The sequence below is a fragment of the Miniopterus natalensis genome, chromosome 5, assembly GCF_054644295.1.
Source record: "Miniopterus natalensis isolate mMinNat1 chromosome 5, mMinNat1.hap1, whole genome shotgun sequence".
NCBI lineage: Eukaryota > Metazoa > Chordata > Mammalia > Chiroptera > Miniopteridae > Miniopterus > Miniopterus natalensis.
Window position 1 is genome coordinate 43085060 of NC_142085.1, and position 23379 is coordinate 43108438.

At 34.3% G+C, this 23379-nt stretch overlaps 1 protein-coding gene across 2 annotated transcripts in view; it reads left to right on the plus strand.

Annotated features, from left to right (window-relative positions):
• Positions 1–23379, plus strand: part of ORC3 (origin recognition complex subunit 3) — a 49561-nt gene that overhangs the window by 8467 nt on the left and 17715 nt on the right. Inside the window, exons 5-13 of one of the 2 annotated variants that reach the window (XM_016207297.2) lie at positions 1978–2082; positions 3073–3218; positions 4674–4804; positions 6453–6612; positions 7796–7909; positions 10202–10335; positions 11032–11095; positions 21047–21163; positions 22009–22088. In XM_016207297.2, coding sequence (XP_016062783.2) covers positions 1978–2082; positions 3073–3218; positions 4674–4804; positions 6453–6612; positions 7796–7909; positions 10202–10335; positions 11032–11095; positions 21047–21163; positions 22009–22088 — 1051 coding nt within the window. The remainder of the gene's footprint in view (positions 1–1977; positions 2083–3072; positions 3219–4673; positions 4805–6452; positions 6613–7795; positions 7910–10201; positions 10336–11031; positions 11096–21046; positions 21164–22008; positions 22089–23379) is intronic. The other variant, XM_016207298.2, reaches the window with a different exon arrangement.

Below are 23379 nucleotides of genomic sequence, written 5' to 3' on the forward strand. Positions count from 1 at the left end.
TGAATTTGTTTGAATTTCTAATATACTCTTAATTGCACTTTCAATTTGATATTTATTCAGGGTTTATTATACTAGTCGGCTCTGAGATAAGAATTCTTTTGTTTAATTCTTTCGTTTAATACTGCCTAATACTGTTCATTATCTACCTGATATTCAGGGCAGTACTTCTCAAGCTTTAATGTACCTAAAAATAACCTCTGGGGGATCTTAGTAAATGAAACTTTTCACTAATAGGCCTGGGGTAGGGTCTGAAACTCTCCATTTCTAGTAGGCCTCCAGCTGTTGCCCATACTGCTGATCCAGGGACCGCTCTGAGTAATAAGACTTTGTGGAGTGATTTTTATAATGCTGTGGATCAGCTTTTCAGTGCAGCCTGCCACTTAATTTCAAAACTCCTTCCATTATGGATGAGAAACTAAGGCTCAGTTTTGGCTGGCTTGTACTGTTGGGTGCTTTCTTTCTCTACTGCCATGTTATAGTAATTATAGAATGGGAGGAACACAATCAAGAGGGATGGGCTGATTATTGTGAGAGCACTGTTTAAATCCCTTCTCTGTCTACTGCCAAAAGGAGAAAAGCTAATGGAAATCATGTGTTTCAAAGTCAGTAGTTTGAGGTTTAGAACATTTTTCCATTTAAAGATGCAGATTATCTTGTTTCCAATAGACAAGTTCATTGTCTTAAGGAACATAGTATTAAATGGCTTATAAAGTCAGTCAGACACGATAAGCCACTGTTTTACTAAACTCCTGAATTTGTTCAGAGATGTGGTATCATAATTGTAGACTGTAATACATGCTAGAAGTGTCATTTTGATACTTTAAAAAAATCTGTACTCAAAGATACTTAAGCACAATTGCACACTTTCTATCTTCTATTAGGTATATGTCTATTTATTTATCTATTTTAGTGTATGTCCATTTAAAAATATCCTGCTAACATTTTTGTTAGCACTCCTAGAAAAAAAAAAGTTGACTGTTGGTGGCCTGGATGATTCTGAACCTTTCTTCCAAGCAGTTGAAGTTTTATAGTAGCAAGTCTCAAGTAGTTTCAAGATGCCTGCTGCTGGCACCTGCCTAAGTGCCAAAGCACTTTTTAGACATCACAGATTGTCACCTCAGGGAAGTTACCAATTAATAGTATTTTTTCCAAAGTAGTGGGGAAATTTCCACTCAGTTCTGATAACTGCATGCAGAGCACTAAAATTCTGATGTGTGGGAATAAGAATCAGGGTTTAGTAAATACCTAAAGGACCTAAAATTATAATTTGTTTTTAGGCTCTTTCCTCAGAAATCAGTTTAGTGTATACTTTACCTATTATATTTACTACTGTGATCATAAATAATATTTCTGATTGGATTCTCCTTAGTTGTTAAGTGAGGGTCACAGAAAGGTTTGAATCCATAGTCCTTTTTTTTGAATAATTATTTTAAAGAGCTCTTAGTGTGACAAAGGAATGAAATATTTTCAAGATGTTCCTAAGATGTTTTCAAGGGTCAACTACACATCTCCAGCAATTACTATTTTTTAATTTTTAAGAATATGTCTTTATTGATTTCAGAGAGGAAGGGAGAGAGAGAGTAGAAACATCGATGAGAGTCATTGATAGGCTGCCTCTTGCACGCCCCTACTGGGGATCAAGCCTGCAACTTTGGCCTGTGCCCTGACCAGGAATTGAACTCCTATCTCCAGGATCATAGGTCAATGCTCAACCAATGAGCCATGCTGGCTGGGCCCGGCAATTTTTTTTAAAAGAGAAATTGTGCTAAATACCTTTCCTAACAAGTAATTATAATGTGTGCCTCTAGATATCTATTATTACTGGAGCTCTCTTCATTAATGCAGTGTATTGTTTTGGTTTCTGTTATTAATCATGTCAAAATATTTTTACTTAGTAATTCACTTGACAAATAGCTTTTGTTGTTAAATTTATTAATAATAAAAATGATGGTGTAATATTGATGTATAATCCCATAGGTGTGAATGTAACAGATCATGATTTTATATTCAGAAGTCTAACAGAAACCCTTCAGAATAATGTCACTCCATATGTAGTCTCATTGCAAGCTAGAGACTGTCCAGGTAAAGTATAAATACTTTAATAACCTTGGTGAGATGTTACCAATCTCTTCAGTCCTTCTCTCTCCATCTCTGTGTGTGTGTGTGTCTTTCTCTCCATGTCTGTCTGTCTGTCTTTCTGAAGCTTTCTTCATTCCTTTTTATTTGTAGGAAGAGTGTGGCACTATATTTTGGCTGTGTGAAGTTTAGTGCCTCCCAGAATATTCCAACCCAACCCCTGCCATATCAGCTTCACTGCCAGTAATAGTCCAGGCATTTTAAGTTGGAATGTTTGGGGCAGGGAGCTGAGAATTGAGGAATTGGGAGTTCTTATTTAGCCCAACAGAGAATAGACTATGCAGGCTCATACTTCCAGCCTTATATCATCTTATTGTTCCACTTTGAAAGGCCACCGTTGGTAAAAATATTCCATTGCCAGAGCTTACTTTGGGTATCTGAAGCCATTAAACAAATCATAAAGGATGTGGACACTAATAGAGTAAAATGTGCTTAGGTTTGGACTGATGTGCTTATGTACTTTATGTGCTTTATATTACTTTCATATTCATAAACTTATTGGAATTAAGTGAAAGCCCTTAGGACATCTTTAAAAATGACTTTGAGGAATATTTATAATCAGTAAAATAACTTATGTAAGTAATACTTTTGGTCTTTTTTAGAGTCTTTAAAAACCTTTTGCTGCCCAGAAGTAATTTAAAAATATGCTATTCTTAATAGTTTTCATATTTATACATTTGTTCAGGTCACACTTTTATTATAGACAGTACACATAAACTTTGACCTAGTGTTAGTCTTAATTAATGAAATTTAAATATTAAGGAGAAGATACTAATGAACATTAATAGTATATTAAATGATAAATGTTATGTTGGTTAATGTTAAGTGAAGAAAAACACATTCTACTCAAATAATGTAATCTACTGATCAAGAAGTTTCAGTTGTTTTTGGTTTGTTTTAAGGAGAGATAAACGTTCTTACTTTTATCTTCTGCAGATATAAAACATTTTTTGCAAAAGCTGTTCTCACAGTTGATGGACTGCCGTGTAGATGTGGAATCCAAAGAGGAGGAAAAAGACATCCATAAAAAGACACATTGTTCAATGGATTCTCTTTCCAGTTGGTATATGAATGTCACACAGGTAAATGCAAACTAACAATTTTCTCCCAAGAAATTGGCATATGACTGAAGAGGCTTGGAGCTGTATTAAGCATAGTACTGCTTTGTTCTAATAAGGATATGCTTGTGCAGCACTAGCTATAAATTTAACAGTAGCTACTTGTTTTTCCTAAGGCTACTAGGATTTAAAAGTATTCTTTTATCAGTATGTGGCCTACTTCCTGGTAAAAGTTTAGGTTCCTACAAGGCCATTTTATATGTAGGAGAATGTCAACTAATGACAAAAACAGTGTCTGGAATTACCTCATGGGTTCCTCAGTATTTGCTTTTGTGCAATAGAATCATGCTATCAGTATCTATTGCCAACTTAGTCTGTTGAGAAATAGCCATATATATATTTTTTAAGAATCTAATTTGTTCCATGTTTAGAAGTCTTGGGGAGTAGATGCTCTCTAAGTAAAGTATATTAAACAAACAGATAAATAAAAAGACGTTTCATTCTACCATGTTAGTCTCTGGTGAAAATGAATAACCTAGGTGATTCAAGGGTAACTGTACCATAAAACCACAGCTTTAGTTTATGATGCTGTGTAGCCAGGTAGTGTGGGAAAAAAATACTGTGGTGACATTTTTTGATGAATATATTTGCTGAAGTCATTATAAGTGAAGTATACTTTTGCGTTATGTAATCATTAAACTGGGTCTAATGATTACTGTAGTATCTTAATTTGATCCAGAATTTTAGATTTTTTTAAAAATCTTCACCCGAGGATATGTTTTAGTGATTTTAGAGAGAGTGGAAGGGAGAGAGAGAGAGACAGACAGACAGATACCTATGTATGAGAGAAACATTGATCAGTTGCCTCCCGTATGCCCCTCCGGGGGATCAAACCCACAACCTAGGTATGTGCCCTGACCAGGGATAGAACCCTCAACCTTTCGGTGCATGGAATGACACTCTAACCAACTGAGCCACACCAGCCAGGGCCAGAATTTTAGATTTTGTAGAAATCAAATGCTACATGCAATTTAGAATATTGGGATTGGACTAGATAATGTTTAAGATGCTTTTCAACTTGAAATTTCACAGTAGCAGAGCAGTGTTATTCATTTTGGTTTTTAATTAAAAATACTAGTTCTCATTTAAGAGCAAAGCAAAATATGACATTCTAGCAGCAGAAAAATCAATTTTATAGAGACTGTTCTCCTCATGCCTTTTTGTCATTTTTTTCAGATAGCAGAAAATATAAATACTTTATATCAGTTATATATTTTACTGAACTTTTTCCTTTTTGGTTATTATTCCTATGTCAGACAGAAAGATCCTGCTACTAACTTGGAATGAATTTCTATTTATTATGTGGGAGAAATAAAAAAAAGTTACTGTAAAATGTAAAGGGAGATAGGTCTATGTGTATAGTATTGTTTGATTGGTAAAGCTTACCTTTAATTCCTTCTTTCCACAACGGCTTAAAAGAATACAGACCCAGGAAAGCCAGGGAAAAAGAGGACTTCTAGCCACTGGCACTCTCCTCCCGTTGTGCTTATCTTAAAGAACATGGAAAGCTTCACCACAAAAGTACTCCAAGACTTCATAATTATCAGCAGGTAGATGATGTATCATATGTTTTTTGGGCAAAATTTCGTATACCTTTTTCAGAGAAAATAAATGGCAATTTGATCTTTATTTTAATACCAAATGGATGGAAACCAAGATGATTTCAAATTCCTTATAATTGAATGTTCTAAGACCTCCTATCAGAGTTTCATTTGCTTTTTGACCAAAGAATGAGAATCAAAAGAGAGAAGTTAGCGAATTTTAAATTAGCATGATAATACAGTTTCTCTCACCAGGGTTGTCTGTCTGTTACTTGGCCATTAAATGTATAAAGTACTGTAGGTTGAGATAGTTTTGTCAGATCTTATTTTCTGTTACCTTTCCACCCTTAGAAGTTTCGAGTTAGCTCTACTGTTTGGGTTAGCTCTACTGAACAAGAATGTTTTCTAAATAATATTATTTTATATAATATTTCTAGTGAGAATCTACTTCCATGATCTCATTGGATCTTTAAGGCAATCCTATAAGACTCAGAATTAAAGTAACTAACTATTTTAAAATCCAGTAACATGCATTACCCATGGAACATTTTTAAAAGTATAATTTATTTTGTCTTCTATATGTTAACTTGCTTAATAGTTATGGTTACATTTGCCTTAATCTATATTGTGTTATAATTTACTAATATACTTATTATTTCTATTTTGATAGTGTCTTTTTCCCCCCACTAAAACTAAGATTTCTAGATCCTAAGACTTTTTCTTAATGCTAATACTGAACTGCTTAACATGCTGGAAAAATGCACAGTATGGCATAGTGACAAAAAAGCTCTACTTTTTTGGAGCTCAGACTTGTGACTACTTTTACCATCAAAAGTAAGGAAAAAGAACTTAAAAGAGTAACAGTCCAGGCAATTTACTCCTATGAAGGTAGAACTGTATACAGCTAGAATATGAAAAGCAATACCTAACAGGAGAGAGCAAACAAAATCATCAGCCATGATACTTTGGACTGACCTGCAGTAGCTCTCAAAGAGAGTACTGTTTTACTCTGTGGAAGTCATTTGTGTTACTATTGGTAATGCTAAGAATCAATCATGTTCAATAAGTTTGAGTTAAGAATGCGAGGAAAGAATGTAACATTTTTTGTAATGTCCATTAAAACTATGTTTTACATATGTGTAAGTTTTTTAATTCTTAGCTATAATGGATGGGTGACATAGTGTCTGTTAGAAATGTCCATAAACAGAATAAATTACCTTGAAAATTAGTGAGCTTCATGTCACTGAACTCTTAAAGCTTAGGCTGGATAACTCTCTCTGAGGGAAGACTGTAGGTAGGACTCAAATTTTGGATGAGAGGTTAAATTGTATGGTATCTGACCACCTCTTCTAACACTTGAGATTGTGTAACCATAGAGGGAGGCACTTAATCTCTCTAAACCTCTGTGTTCTCATTGATAAAATGAGAGGAACCATTAATAGACTGATTTCAGAGCTAGAATGCGTGGGAAATAATTATTTCTATGTTACTTAACAGAGGAAAATTAGTGGCCTAGCAAATTTTAGTGTCTAGAATGATTCTTCTTACCAGTGTCTTATAAAGTAGCCATAAAAATAAAGGCCTTATTTTGAAATATGGTGTATTGAAATATATTTGCTAAAGAAATCCCACTTTTGTATTTTATTTTTTAAACTAGTCAACATCTACATGAATTTCCACTAATACTCATTTTTGGAATTGCCACATCTCCTGTTATCATCCATCGGTTGCTTCCTCATGCAGTATCGTCTCTGTTGTGTATAGAAATATTCCAGTCTATGTCTTGCAAGGAGCACCTGAGTACGGTTCTTGATAAGGTAAAAAGAAAAAAATTTACCAGTGAATGAAATAGGATGAACAGGAAACTGCCAAGAATAGATTATAAATGTTAATGACAAATTTCTGTATCTCTTCAGAGTATGATGTTAAACATATTCCTTCACATACTTATTATTTTTATTTAGTGATTTTTATAGTGATAGAGTATTGCCTCTTGGGATAAAATAAAAGATTTATGAAAAGAATGATATAGCTATCAATTGGCTATTACTCAATGGAAAATTGTTGTTTTTAAAAATAAATTTTTACAGAATTTAATTACTTCCTGGTAACAATAACAATGTTTGGACTCTTAGATTTAATATTAAATGATCTGAAGTTTTTAGTGGACTCTTTCCTGTCATGCTGCTCTTGACTGAAAATAAATACTAAAATTTTCCCAGACCATAGCTCTAAGTTTCCACCTAAACAGAAATATGGTTCTTTAGTATTGACCTTCCACAAATTGTAGCTAGACTCAGCCCCTTTAAGGTGCACTTTATGTTGCTTGTGTAAGGTAAACTAATGACAACCTTCCATTTATTTACTATCCAATTCTACAGTTTTTCCCCATGAAGGAGGTATCCATTGGTTTGCTGACCCTTTAGGGAAAATTTCTGCAGTATTTAAGATTGCTTGGTTGTATTCAAGTTCAGTTGGTCTAATATAACCATGCTTCTGTTTAAAAAACCTAGTGTGACTTCATTTTCAAATGTAAAATCTTCACTATAGCCATTGAAAAATAGCTGGATAATACAAATTCAGCTATTTTATATTTTTGAAATGGACATATATTAGTTTTGGGTTTCTCATTTAACAGCACATAAAGTGTATCAGTAGGGATGAAAAAGAAATCAGATAGGAATTGCCAAAGCCTGTGGCTTCTGGTGGGAGAAAGAGGACATAGTTACCAGGTAGTTTTCTAAAGCTAGGGATTGGCTAGAGGATGCTGGACATCTGTGATTCTGAATATGTAGTATGAAGAGCTTCTTTTTGTTATTACTGTTGTGTAAATTAATTTAAATTTTTAGTTGATGTTTGACCTAAAAGACCTAGCTATTGTTACAGCTTTCATAGTTACTGTGTCATAGTCTCATTCTTTGCCTCATTATTTATACTTGATATTTATGAAGAGTAAAGACTAACAAGGAGTGTATCCTGCCCCCCCTTTCTCTCTTTCAGCTACTTCTTACAACTCAGTTTCCCTTTAAACTAAGTGAAAAAGTGTTACAGATTCTGACCAGCATCTTTTTGTATTATGATTTCTCAATTCAGAACTTTATAAAAGGACTTCAGGTAAGAAGACACTAATGGGTTTGAAAATTCACAAGCTGATTCTAAATAATTTGCATCTTATTTTAAACCGACTAATGATATTTAAGGCATTTTATTTATTTATTTATGTATTTCCCCCATTAAGACATTTTAAATGACAAAATCTAGAATAAGTAAATTCAAGTTCTATTATTCTAGGTTCTACAGCAAAAATGTAGAGAATACATTAATTGGATAGCAAAATGGAAAAAGGCCCCCCTCCATTCTAGTGATTCTTAACCATGTTGGGGGTGGGGAGGGAAAAGAGACCTTTTTTTCAAGAATCTGATGAAAACTTACGGACTTTTTAGCTAGGAAATGTTATATATATAAGGAGTCAGCAAACTTTTTTTGTAAGGGACCAGATATTAAATATTTTTGGTTTTGCATGCTACATACGGTCTCTGCTGCATATTCTTTGTTTTCTTCTTTTTAAAAAATAACCCTTTAAAGATATAAAAAACATTCCTGGGCCATGTAAAAATGGGCTGTGGATCATAGCTTGCTGTCCCCAAACATATGTGTGTGTGTGTGTTCATTTATATTTATTCTTATATATTGGGATTGCATTTTCATTAAGATTTCCTGAATTGCCAGAAAAAATTCATGAACCTAGCTTCATAACATCTTTTCTAAACTAAAAATGGACCCTATTCTTCAGTTGCTTGAAACTTAATATTACTTGCCTCTCTTGGCAACTACCTAAAATACCTCAGCAAAGTGTAATCATTATGAACACATGCCAGTCGTCATATTGATTAAAACCTATGTATTAGTAACTTCAGCACAGAAGTGCAGTGTGATAATACCTCATGTTTATGTAATGCCTAGATGTTTATAAATTATTTTCCATATGTACTCTTCTTCCACATAAAACTAGTGGTCTGTTAAGGCTAATATTTGTCTTTATTTCAATTTAGATTTTTTTTTAAAAAAAGTATTTGAAAGAGATTAAGTGATATTGAGCTGAAACAACTTCTGATTTACTTCTTATTCATTATTGTTAATTGACCCAGATATTGAGAACTCACTTGGACAAAAATGTTAAGTGATACTGGGTTCTTATCCCATTTATAGCTCTATGATAACTCATGTCTTGTTTCCATTCCTCCTCCCCAGGAAGTTCCTTATCATGTTTGATTTTTATTTTTCTCATGTTTAAAAAGTGGTGTTAACATTAGAGTAGGTATTACCACATTAATGTAATTGGAAAATATAAATAAGAAATAAGATTATGTTAACATGTACAAAAATAATTTAGCACTTGGCATGAATAATTACTTTCTAATTTGTACTTGTTTCTAAGTTAGGCTGGTCATTTGCCTTACAGCCTTATGCTTCCTCAAGAATGGCCTATTTTGGAGGATTTCCTCTAGTCTTGGGTATCTGTTCCTCAGCTCTATAGGCTCATAAATTCATTATTAGTTTACTTAGGCAGGACCAAGCTCAAATACCTTAAGGGTAATATTTAAACTAGCATGTTAATTTATTCATTTGTCATGGGGAGTGCTATCTTCCAGTGACCAGAGTATGTTTTGTCTACTATGTAGGGAACTGTCTAGCATCAGGGTATCTGGAAAAACCAAACTGGTCATAGAAGGTTGCTTAGAGTCAAAGTTTTTTACATGAGAGTCTTACAAGATACCTTACCTGTTATGAATGTGGAAAATCTTTCTCCCTTATACTGTGAAGATTATAGCATTCTAGTTGCTAGAATACTTGTATCTATCAGATGTTGTACTATGTTTTCCTCCATGAAGTAAAACTGAGTTTAAAAAGATACATTTTCTTTAGATATCCTCATTTTCATTATTCTTTTTATCTATAGGCAAGGCTTCTACCATTGTAACATTTTTATTTATTTAGCAGACCAGTTTTTACACTGATTTTTAGATTGGTATTTTTTATGAGTTTTGGGGCATCAATTAGAACCTTAGGTCACACCCTAATCACATCCCCACCACATTTACTGTTCTGTTACTGTTAGTTTCTTCTGCAGATAGCTAATTTATCCATTTATATTAGTTTCTTTTAGTTTATACTTCAGAGATTTTAATATTCTGACCTTGTCCATAAAATGGGAGCCTTAAAATATTAAAGGTATATAGCCATTTATGTATTGTTTGTAGTGTTTTTGTGACATTATTAAGCATATTAGTGCCGTAAATACTTCTGTTTGTTTAAAAAAAACAAACTTAAAATTGAGCAGACATAGGGCAAAAGATTTACTGCTAAAATATAACAAATATATTTAATCTTTGCAATTTTTTCTAGCTTTCTTTATTAGAGCATTTCTATTCCCAGCCCCTCAGTGTTCTGTGCTGTAATCTTCTGGAAGCCAAGAGAAGAATAAATTTTTTATCAGATAATCAATGTGAAAACATCCGACGTCTTCCATCATTTAGGAGGTAAAAAAAGAAGTACATATTTAACATATCTTATAATAGAGTTTGGGGCAAAAATTGGATCTCAGATCCAGTTATTTTTGAAGAGGAGAGAGGAAAAATAACCTTTTAATTTTTTTAGATCAGATTAAAACCCTTTCTTTTAATGTTTTTTTTTTTTAAATTAATTTTTAAATTTTTTAGAGAGGAAGGGGATGAGAGGAGAGAGAGAGAAAAAAACATCCATCAGCTGCCTCCTACAAGCCCCTTACTGGGGATGGAGCTCGCAATGTAAGTATGTGCCCCGACTTGGAATTGAACCAGAAACCTCTCTTTTCAACCGAGTCACAATGGCCAGGGCAAAACCCTTCTGTTTTTAATTGTGACATTTCTATGTTAGATCTGAAAATTTGGCATAAAGAAAAATAATTCTACAAGGGGGCATAATTTACACGTTCTCCAGGTTACTTTTTATAAATAACATTTCCTATTTCTGGAGTTTCTGGTCTTTGTTTATGATTAGACCCCCTAGACTGAACTGTGGCTGACTTAAGGAGTTAAAAATTACCATTAAACCATGACTATCATCTTGAACTTATTTTTGAGTAGGAATGGAAGAGTGTGACCACCAATCTAGGTAGTTCTTTTTCCCCATGTGCTTTTCAAATATTTAGAATGTTTAATTTTCCCTTTTTGTGTATGATATGGTAAACATTTTAGGTACGTGGAAAAGCAAGCTGCAGAAAAGCAAGTTGCACTATTGACCAATGGGAGATTTTTGAAGGTAGGAGTGTAGATGTATTTCTTTCAGCTTTATTCTTCTTGTTTTCTTCATGAAAAAGAATGTGCATGTGATATTTACTGAGTTAATTTTATACAACATATCTGTGTATCAATATGCTTTGCAGAATGAAGTAGTAGGTCTTGATAATCATATAGGAGTGTGACTATTAAAGATGACACAAAACCTCATCTAAGAGTTAACACTTTTTTTATTGAGGAAAAATATTAACTAGAACATTAGGTTTCTTCTGTGGTCTATTTTGAAAACACTTTTAGGTCTCAGCTTTCTTTCCACATGACAGTTTTGGAATTTGCAGGCAATTTCATTTTAATATCCTTTTAAAGATTGTCATAAATAAAAGCACATAGAAGCCATGCAGCTTAGGGACCCCTGCTAAGTGGGTATTGATTTGATAAAATGTTGTTATATATTTTAAAAAATTTGATATTGATAATATAATGCCAGGAAAGAGGTAATGAGCTTAAAATATTATGAATTAGCCATACGATGTAGGGAATATCAAAAGAAGGAGTTTGGGTTCTTTTCTTTCTTGAATAAATAATACTTGGACATGGTACATCATTCAGAAGGCAATATACAGTGAAAAGACTCCCCTTCCCCCCCCATTTATCTCCACCTGTCCTCTTTCCCTCTCTGGATACAGCCAGTATTACTAGTTTCTTACATATTGTTCTAGAGATATTCTCCATGTACACAAGTAACTACGTATATTATGGGGGTTTCCTCCCCTGTTTTACAGAAATAAGTATATTATATACACTGTTCTGCACCTTGTTTTGTTTTGCATGTAATCTTGGAAATCATTCCGTATCAGTACTAAAAAGTGGCATAGTATTTTATTGAATGAATGTACCTTCATTTTATTTAACAAGACTCTTACTGATAGAAACATATACTTGTTTTTATACTCTTTATGCCTTTTTAAGGAAAAAGTTGTTAGAAAATTGTAATAAAATCAAGATGAGATTGAAGTTAAGCCCTGGTGCTATGTGTGAGTTTTGCTATTATGTACAATTTTCAGATTTTGAATAAAAGAATGTTAGTTCCTTGAGGACATGTGTTCTGTATAGTTCTAAGTACTATACCTCCTTCTTGTAAATTCTCAAAAATTATGAAGTGGTTTTTTTTTTTGAGGTACAATTGACATACAACATTACAATGGAGAATAGCTTTTATTAAACATTAATTTAATGCAGAATCCATACTGGGCCTTAATAGAAAATCACTTCTAGATTGAGTTTAATAATTGTTCTAATAATCTCTGTAACCTTTTCAGAGCAGTATAGGAAGTCCTCAAACCCTAATGCAGGTTATTTTGGTAGAGAGGAAATTTAAGAACCACTGGAAAAGGATGTGTGGGTGTTTACTGAAGTCTTTAAGATCAGATAGATTAGCTCTCTGCTGACTGAGTTTGTTGCCAAGTGCATTTCCTGCTAGAACTTTCTGTCAAGAGTGTATTTTCAGAAGCCAGGAATAGATTTTTAAAGAGGAACTTTAACCACTGAGTTGACAAAGGGAGAGAGTGTCTAGGCTGGTCTCTTATAGAAATAGCCTCACATTTATCTCTGCTTTTCAGTAACTTTTTGTGTATTTTCTAAACATTTATTTCTACTATGCTTGTTCTTGTACTTTCAGCCTGTTTGTTATCTTTGCCATATTCACTTTAGGATTTTATGTTTTGTCATTTAAAAGCAAATTTTCTTGAGACTTATATAGTGAGAAATATGGAGGAGCACAAAGATTTGTACCCTTAGCCTGAAAAAGTCATCTGCAGGTTACCTACTGAATTCAAAGAACAGAAGATGACTATGAAAAAAAATTAATCAATATGTCTGTTGATTAATTTGTGGAGTGAAAGTGCCTTTGAATATTTTATTCTTATAATGCTTTTTTCTTTTTATAGTTTTGTTTTGAAATACATGGATAATCCAATTTATGTGTATTTTACAACAATTAAAAAAATTGGAAAACTTCACATTATAATATAGTACTTCATGATATAGGGGAAGATCCTTATCTTGACCTCAGAAGTCTTGCATTTGAACTCCAGCTACTCAAGAGCCATGTGTACTTAAGAAAATCACTTACCCTATTTTTTCTCAGAGGTTTAGTGATAAAGTCTGCTCAGCAAGTGAGAGTGAGTTAAAAACAAATATGACTAAAAGTTTTATAAATGTAAAGCATATTGTTACTATTTATTTTTTATTATGATAAAAATTAAGATATCATTATGAATACATAGTTTTAGATATTATACTGTTTTATATACTATATGTAATATTATATGTAAACTATCCTGTTATATAGTCATATCAATTATATAGCTATATAGACATGCCTACTTTTAGAGTTTATTTTTGTACCTAGTTTCTACACTCAGATTTTTAAGACATATACCTCCAGGTATATTCCAGAGAAATGTATAATCTTTATGTCTGGACTGTTTCTGCCCAAAAATCTGCTTTCTTCTCTACTCTGATGAACTAAACCAGTGGTTCTCAGATCAAAATCACTTGAAGGGCTTGTTAAAACATGTTTCTGGGCTCCATCCCCAGAGTTTCTGACTTTGTATGTGTGCATTTCTAGCAGGGTTCCAGGTGATGCTGAGACTGCTGGTCTAAAGACCTTTCTTTGAGAACCACTGAGCTAGATTGACTCCCTAGAAGGAAATGTTTATCTTTCCCTTACCTTATTTTCTTAAGTATAGAACTAATCTGAAATCCCAATCTGAACTAATGATTCATCATAAATATCCTCTGGCTGGACTCAAGATGTTAAAAAAAACCTTAACTCCCTTAAAATTATGGACCTTTAGTTTATTAAGTACTGCCTTAAAACTATATGCCAACTTTGTATTTTTATAAACTTAAGGACTGGGCTTTTTGAGAGTGTACTTTTAAATTTAAAAATTCAGCTGATTAAACCATGTACATTTGTGGACAATTCACTAGGGAGTTTAAGGTGGAATGTTAGGAGGCCATTTACAACTGATGAAAGACTAAAGATTCTGTGCATTTTCTTATTTCTGAATAGTCTGTCCCTTGAACAGTTGTACAATGTAACATGGTACAATGGCCAAAAAGTGTACTCTGACAGTTAACAGTCAAGTTCTAAGTTTAAGCAGAATAAGCTACACCACTCCCAGTTGAAACTTCTGATGACTCAATAGATTTCAGACCCTTCAAAGAAGTTTAACGAAATAATCTTTAGAGTTTCTTTTGTCTCTGGAGTGCTATGATTTTATGTACTTGTTCATTAAACAGGTTAGTAATAATTTTTTTCTGACTGGTTAAATCATTTAAATTCCTCATTACAATTTTATTTTAATGCATAGGTTTAATTGAAGATAGGTAAATTGTTAGTTAGACAACTACAGGTTTTAACAGGAGCAGTGACTGGATATATTTTTACCATGTTTGCCCCATAGTGTTGCTTTAGTAAAAAAGCTTTCTATTTTTTTTTTTTTTTTTAGCTAAAACCTTTAATTTAGGAAACTATTTCATGAGAAATTGAGCAGCCAAAAGAGCCTGAAACAGGACTTTCCAAATTCACTATAATTGCAAAGATACAATTTTGTGTTATTGTTTGTGCTTGAAATTTAAGCAGATTGTTGCCTCATCTTATTTGCATAATTGTCATCATTATCTGATAATAAAAAACACTAGGCTTTGAAATACTGAAAAGGGTTTTTGAATAATGAAAAATTATTTTCCTTTCCATGAGCAAATGTTTTGGGGGAAATGGAGGAATATTAACAGCTTTTCCCAATGCATTGCCTCATTGTGAGTCACAGCCACCACATAAGACAGATATTTTTACATCCCTTTGTATTGATGGGGGAGTCACAAAATGATTAAGTAACTTGCCTATCTAAAGTGTCACAGATAGCAAATGGAAGATCTGGCATTAATTTTCAGGCCTGATGTCAAAGCCCACACACTTAATGTGACAATTCATTGAAGAATTAGTATAAGCTGAGGAGAAGGTGCCAAAGGTTCTTTATTTGTGTTTGAGAAATCTGAAGTGGGGTTTTCAAATACTGTGGCCAGTTAGTAGTGAAGATAATTTGTAGGATGCTTAGAAAACCACTTGGTATGAGGCAGTTTTAGCCTTGTATATAGTTATTTGTGTGTGTGTGTGTGTGTGTGTGTGTGTGTCTGTAGTGCCAATGTCATTTACATAGACATGCACAGACACTTTATTTTCAAAAGGTTGTTGTTGTTGTTATTATTGTTTTAAAAAGCAAGTCCCAACATCATAACTAAGATTAGGTCCATTTTAATCCTGGGCTCTCTACACCATCCACATCGTCTATATTACCAGTAATGATTTGCTATTCATGTTGATCTGGTTTCGTCAGTAAGAAGTTACATTATGCTCAGTATATTTATTGAATTACTAATTCAATATACTTCAAAATGAAGTCTATGTATTTTTATTCAAGTCTTCCCTAAAGCTATTTGGCATGAGTTCAACCCTTTACGTAAAGTTTAAAGGCTTAAACTTTGTGCTATGTAGAAAACTTAGATTCATTCTCTTGCAGGTGACAGTTGAAGTTTTATTATTTTGACTTGTTAATGTTTTGCTTCTATGCCTATGTGCTTAACTAGATTTAAAATCCATTGAGAGTGGGAAGTAAGTCTTGAACTTCATAGAATTGTAATATAGTATTACCATTAGAAAGATAACCCGATTCAGCATGCTCATTTTACAGATGAAGTACTGCAGCCAAGAGAAAGGAAGTGAAATATCTGAATTCACAGAGAAAGTCAGTGATAGAGCAAGGACTTCTTTTCACCATTTACTATGCTTATCATGGTGCTTCATAAACAAAAGGCACAAAATTAGTGCATGGGTTTGGTGGAGACCTGCCTTTCATCTTTCCCACCACCTCTATTTCCTTATTTATTTATTTATTTATTTATTTATTTATTTATTTATTTATTTATTTATTTATTTATTTATTTATTTTTGACAGACCTAAAGGGCAGGAGGAAGGGAAACATCTCTTAGGAAAAATAATAAGAGAAAAAGGAAGAAAAAAAGAAAACAAATGCAAAACAAACTACCAACTGTGATCAAACAAGCTAGCATTAGCCTAGTAGTGTGTTAGGAACTGGCAATTTAACTACAAACCCTTCATCATGTGCTTCCGGTCTGAACTGTTGGGCTAGGAATACAGAGAACAAAAGGCTGAGACACACAACAGGACTAGCACTTGTGCCACACAGACCTGGGAGAAAGCTGTGGCCTGGCACTCTGTTAGGTAGCTGTATATGGTGTCAAGTCTGGGAAACACTGTCAGCCTTTTCTCTAATGAGAAAAATAATCTTAGTTCTAGCAAGATGATAAATGAGAATATGCTGTGTTCTTGGACAGCTGATATCTCTTAATCCTAAAATGCAATATAAATGTTTTACCAGCTTTTAAGCAGCGACTTGATTGAAAGGAACAAATTACAAAAATTAGTCATCTTTTACATACTTCCTTTAAATCTTTTTGAGGCCACTCTTCAACCCTATACATAAAATTTTAGACACAAAAGTGGTAAATATTATGGAAATTAGTAGAGAAATAAATGCAGAAACTAAGCATCATGCAGTTCTATGTGGTCATATTTTCTTTGCCTGTATTTAAGTTTTACATAGTCATTCCCTTCTCCAAAGATAGAGGCCTTGTCCTATAAGTAAACAATACATGAATGGTTTTTCAGTGAATGACAGGATTACTATAATTGGACACAACTGATTTTAAAGGGTGTATTTCACATTGACTGGCAACCCACAGACCAATATAAATGTGTTTTTTAGTTCCATATTGTTTTTATGAAAATCTGAGTCAAAACAAATTGAGAATTTACATTAAAAATTCAAACTTTTGTCTTCTTTCGAAAAATTAGTAAATTTATCCAATACCCAGCAAGACAACAAGTGGTTGTTCTTATTTAGAAGAGTGACTGAGTGTTGGCCTTCATTCTTAATAGCCAATGCCTATTCACCAGGTATTTTTTGAGTGCCTACTTTGTGTGCAAAGCATTAATGTAGTTGCTGAGAATACAGGGGTGAACAAAACAGACAAAAACCCTTGCCTTTGTGGAGCTTACATGCTATCAAGTTAAATAGGTAAAATACCAGCGATAATTGCTAAGGAGAAAGCAATGAAGGAAAGGGAATATGAAGTTCCGTGTGTATGGGGAGTAGGATTGAAATTTTAAATAATGGCCTCAACTGAGAACATAAGTTTTGAGTAAAGACCTAAAGGAACTTACAGAGCTTGCCCTGCAGGAACCTGGAGGAAAAGAATTCCAAGCAGCCTGGCTGGGCGTGGCTCAATGGTTGAGCCTTGACCTAGGATCCAGGAGATCAAGTTTTGATTCTTCTCCTCCCCCCCCCCCCCGCCCCCACGGCACATGCCCGGGTTGCAGGCTCCATCTCCAGATGGGGGCGTGCAGGAGGCAGTCGATCAATGACTCTCTCATCATTGATGTTTCTATCTCTCCCTCTCCCTGCCTCTCTCTGAAATCAATAAAGATATATTTAAAAAAGAAAAAAAAGAAAAGCCAAGCTGAGTGACAGCAAGTGGAAAGGATCTGAGGTTGGAGCATTTATGGCTTGTTTGAGGAAGAGTAAGGAGGCTGCTGTGTATTTGCTCTGTTTTTCTTACAGCAGAGAAATACTTCTGTCTCATATCTGTATCAAAGATCAGTACAGACCAAAAGGTCTTCATGTTTTAAGAACAGAAGAAAGTATGTCTCTGGGAAATAATGAATATTCCTAGGCAAAATGTATTTCTGATGAAAAGAATCTTCCTAAAAACAATTATAAATAAAACAGTGGCAGCTGTGACTAGTGTGCAGAAAAGATGCTGAAGGAAAAATTTAATGATGGGGAAACAGGATTACTATTTCAGCAGGCTTTGTTTTTGCATGTTCATAGAGTGATGCTGCTCTAATAGATTAAGTGGAAAATTTTCTCATACATCAAAACTTTTTACAGGTTTGAGTTTATAAAAAAGTGTCCACGAAGTGCATTAGGAATTGTTGGCGTGGATAAGTAAAGGCATTTGCAGATACGTATCTCAGTGAGACAAAGAACTTAGAGAACAGATTACATGAAAAAATGAAGTTAATTATTTGTGATATTTTCTGCTGCAGCTGACAGTACAGATGTAAAACAGTGGGATCTCTTATGTGGTGATTAGGTTCTAAAGTCAAAGAGTGGAATGTCAAAATTAGTCTGGAAAAGTCCCTTAGAAAGGTAATATGGATATTGTCTTATTAAGCCCAGCATAGCCAATTTTACTTGGAACCAGAAATCCATTTCCTCAGGTGAGCATCAGATGAAATAGTCTGCCATGTTACATGAACAAAACAAAACTTTTTTTTTAATGCTACAATTCCACTCAACACAGGGATGTAATCACAGAGTGAGAAGTACGAAGGGACGAAAACCATCTGGAAGAAGACCAGGTTCATATCTCTCATCTCACACTCAGTTCCTTGAGTGTGCAATGTTGCCCATACAGTGTAAAGTATTTCTTCTCTTCTCATCCAAGTAACTTTCAGGGAGATACTATTCAATTCTACTGTACCACTCAGTTGTTTGTACATATAGTTACTCACACAGTAAAAGTAAGTGCAAGTAGCATAAAGTATGATTATTCAATAAAAGATTCCTATTTCTCTGGAATGTTTCCCCTGTTCAAATGCTACTTAAACACTCATCAAGGGAAGCAATTACTGGCTTTATGCAATCTCTGTTATAGCTTCCAGAAGTGATTTTCAACCTTTTTCATCTCATGGCACACATAAACTAATTACTAAAATTCTGCGGCACACCAAAAAATATATTTTTTGCTGATCTCACACACACAAACAGGTATAAATCTGATTCATTCACACTGGACGGCTGCTGTTGTGTTGGCTATTGTCATTTTTTTATTTGACAGTCTAAGGGAAAAGAGATCAGTGCCCCTGACTAAATAGGTATTGCATGTGTTTTTATTTATTATTATTATTTTAAATTTATATTTATTGTTGAAAGTATTACAGATATCCCTCTTTTTTTTCCCCTCCATTGATTCCCCCCCCCCCGCACCATCCCCTCCCCCCCCAGGCCTTCACCACACTATTGTCTGTGTCTGTGGGTTATACATATATACACATAAGTTCTTTGATTAACCTCTCCCCACCCACTCCCTCACCCCTGCCTTCCCACTGAGATTCATCAGTCTGCTCCATGCTTCTATGTCTCTGGATCTATTTTGTTCCTCAGCCTATTTGGTTTATTAGATTCCACATATGAGTGAGATCATGTAAAACTGAATCAGGAAGAATCAGAAAACCTGAATAGGCCAATAATAACTGATGAAATTGAGCAGTAATAAAAAAAACTCCGAGCAAACAAAAGCCCTGGTGAGGACAGCTTCACAGGGGAGCTTTCTAATTCTGTAAGTTGTAGGGTTAGTTTACTAAAAATTTTTCTTGCTATTTGAGGTAGGCCTGTAGTGCTATGAACTTCCCTCTTAGAACTGCTTTCGCTGTGTCCAATAGATTCTGGGTTGTTGTGTGTTCATTTTCATTTGTTTCCAGGAAGCTTTAAATTCTTACAGCACACCAATTGAAAATCACTGGCATATAGCAAACAGAATTAAAATACACTCTCCCAGTGGTGGTTAAAGTACTGTCTGTACTGATGTACTGGTGTACTGATGATAGGAGACCTAGATTTTTGAAATTACCAACTAACTAAAATAATGGGAGGAAAGAACATTTTGATATTAAAAGCTTTTTTATTTTTATTTGCCTTAGGCTTTCAGGTAGTGACCCATAGATTGCTGAACAAGGAATTTATTTCTAAATGATTTAGAGTTTAGGAAAATCTCTCAGATTTATTGCTTAAGGATTAGATTTGCTTGAATTTATTGATACCTGAGGTGTTACTTTCTGCATGGTTGACAGCTAAAATTAATGGATAGCTACAAGATATTACTGAAAAATGACAGCCCAGTGGTTAAAGTCCTTTCTTTGACTTCTCAGAAGAGAAAAAAAAATTGAAGACCATGCCACGGATCATAAGAAAGTGTTACAGAAGTAAGCAGTTATACAAATATTTGAGGCCTGAAAAGTGCTTGCTAGGATGCAGTGTTTTAAAATAGTTTCTAAACTATTTCAGAAGGCTCTAGGAAACATAATCGTCCTTCACCTCAACAACCCCCCCCCCCAAAGAACCTTTTGAAGTTGACTTGTAAGGTTAGTCATCCTTTAGTTTCTTAAGCCATGGACATCTCTCATATCATATTTGCTGGGTTCTAAATTATAAGGCTTCTTGGCTTTAGATTTCTCTTTTTCATTATTTTTTTCTTAATTGGTAAAGTGAATAAAGCCTGTACATATTGGAGATTCTCAGCAAAAGGCAGAATCACCTGTGGTGTTTCTTCTTCCCTTTCAAACATTACTCTAGCAGTACTTTAAGAAAAGCATACATCATAAGTGGAACCTCAGCAGCGGTAAATTACATTGGTCCTGGTCATCTCCTCACCCTTTAGGTGCCAGTGAGGCAGAGGGTAATGGCCCTGCTTTGCTGTGGCACACACCAGGTGACTGGCAGAGGCAGGCATCCAGCAAGGTGCTTTTTTTCACTCTTGTATTTTGAGGGGCCAAGTTATTGTGGCAGTGCTTTAGATAGGAGGTTAAATTACAACATTAACTTTGGTGTGTGTAAAATATCAGCAGACTTGATACTAAATCAGAAACACCAATCTTTATCCTGGATTTTGTATGCATTATAAATTCTCAGAAGTAAGGTGGGTAATTTTAATTCTGAATCATTTCCTGTCAGGTTTTCAGAAATTATATATCTCCATAGAGTAGATTTATTATATTTTTTAAATTACTGACTTACATATGTATTCTGTGATTTTTTTCTTTAGGAGGAAACAGAATCATTACTAGAAAACTTGCATGTGTACCATACAAATTATTTTCTAGTTTTGAAATGTCTTCATCAGTTCACTTCTTCTCTTCCCAAGTACCCATTGGGTCGACAGGTAACCAGAATTTCCTCATTTGAAATCTATGAAGTCAGAATATTGGTAGTTTCTTGTTTTGATTTCGGTAGCATTCGGGCTTCAGAATTTGAAATGGATCCAAATTTGGAGTGAGTGCACAATCTAAAGCCATTCCAGCTGTGCACATTACTGGTAATTGAAACAGTGTTTTTTGTTCTGATGGCCACAACTAGAAACCACCACAGGAATCCCAGTGGTTTTGCTTCCCCTACAGTGTATTTGTGCTAAGGTATTTCAACTTTCTCTCTTTAACACTGTTCATCACTTAAACAGAGCTGACCCTCCACCTTGCTGAAATGGAAAATTCCTGTTTTAGAATGTTTAGTGGTTAACCTTGCATTCTACTGAGAATTAAAATGGAAGCAGTACTTCTCCTTGCAAAATTACACTCTGCTGGCCTTTGTATCATAAACCTGTGAACCATCTGTAGGATGCTAATGGAACAATTTTGTATTCCTAAATCTTTGCATCCTTAACTCAAAGGTTTAGAGAATAAATATGTAAAAACGACTTGTTTATAAGATGATTTCTACCATTATGCCTTCTTTTTAATCACATTATCATTTTTATGATTTTTGTATTGCAAAGTGACCAGAGATAACAGCTAATTCCAATGTAGTTTCATTTTCCTCATATGTAAATGGTGTTCTTATAAAGCCTGATTCATGTGATAGATGCCAACTCTGTTGTCATCTAAAGAAAATGGTTGTTTTTAATAACATTATTTTTTTGTCTTGACCATTTATGTGGATTTTGTCAAACTAGTAGTATGCCAGCTTAGTATATCACTTTTGGTTCCTCATAAGTGTGCTGTTCACTTACAGATCAGAGAGCTGTACTGCACATGTTTAGAAAAGAACATATGGGATTCAGAGGAGTATGTGTCGGCCTTGCAGCTGCTGAGGTAGGTTTTTTTTTCTCTTTTTTTTAGTCTGTGCTAAGCCTGCCAATAAGTAACACCTTCCTCCAGACCGCTGCCTGCCAAGGAGTTTTATAAGTAGCCATGTGTGTCTAATATTTATATCTACCTTGAATTTATGTTTGTCACTTATGGTGTTTCTATTGTAGCAACCATCCATTTCTTTGCTGGTTTTACCTTGTTTTTGAACTTGTGATTTTAAAAGTGAAACAAGTATTTGTTTAGTCAAATACTGACACTACATGAGGAGAATTTAGGTATGGATAATTCTAATTTAACCAGCTTGACATCATGGCAGGGGAAGTAGTCATAGAAAGCAAGCTCACCATGGCCCTTACCTACTTGAGTGGAGGAGCAGCATCACTAGGTGAAAGGCATCCTGTGAAGGAGGTTGCTGCTGACCTTGCTGGGGAGCATCCACGACTAGACAGGGGCCTTGATACTGTCCCCCACCTGAGCTGGCCCTGTTCACATCAACATTGGATAATTAGTAAGTTATTTATTTTATATGAATACGTAAGATATTGTAGAATTATTATTATCAGATATCAAAGATCAGTTACCATCCCTGACAAATGTACCTTTTAAAGTTATAATCATTCATTTGCTTTGGCTTTATTTTTTATATGTGTGGTCACTTTTTAGTCTTCCATAAAAATAGTGACCACTTAGACAGTGAGAAAAGGAAAATCGTGCGTGAATTAAGTTTCTGCACACAGAAGCTATAATTAACAGAAATTATAATTTTCCTCACTGGATATAATGCTTATATGAAAATATAAAGAAGTCTGAGAACTGAATATTTTTTAAGTTTTCGCTTCCTCTGGGCCCACATGAAAAGAACAGATGGGCACAGTAGGAGGAAAATTCACATTAAAAGTACTTTAAGTCCAGAGACTTAATACAAATGTTTAGTGATTTAGCAGGTGCATTTTAAGATGGGAAACTAATTTTATGCTATCTGGAAAAATAGCTCCCCATGGAAACTAGGTTGCCACTGAAAAGCTATGTTTTGTTTAATTTTTTTAAATGCCAGTAAGAGATTTCTGTGTATTTATATACTTCAACCAGAATATTTCTGAGACTTCTTTTGCTTTCTATTCAAGTTAACATACCTATCTCAAACACCCAGTTGATTCTTGCTAGGTTTCCTCTTTAACCTTCATGATTAGTGATTGTCTTCCTTTTTCAGTTCAGTATCCTGAAGTTCAGATTCCTTTGTCAGGGAGGGACTTATTCTTTGCCTTCTGTGTCTCCCTTGGCCTGGTAATCTTGG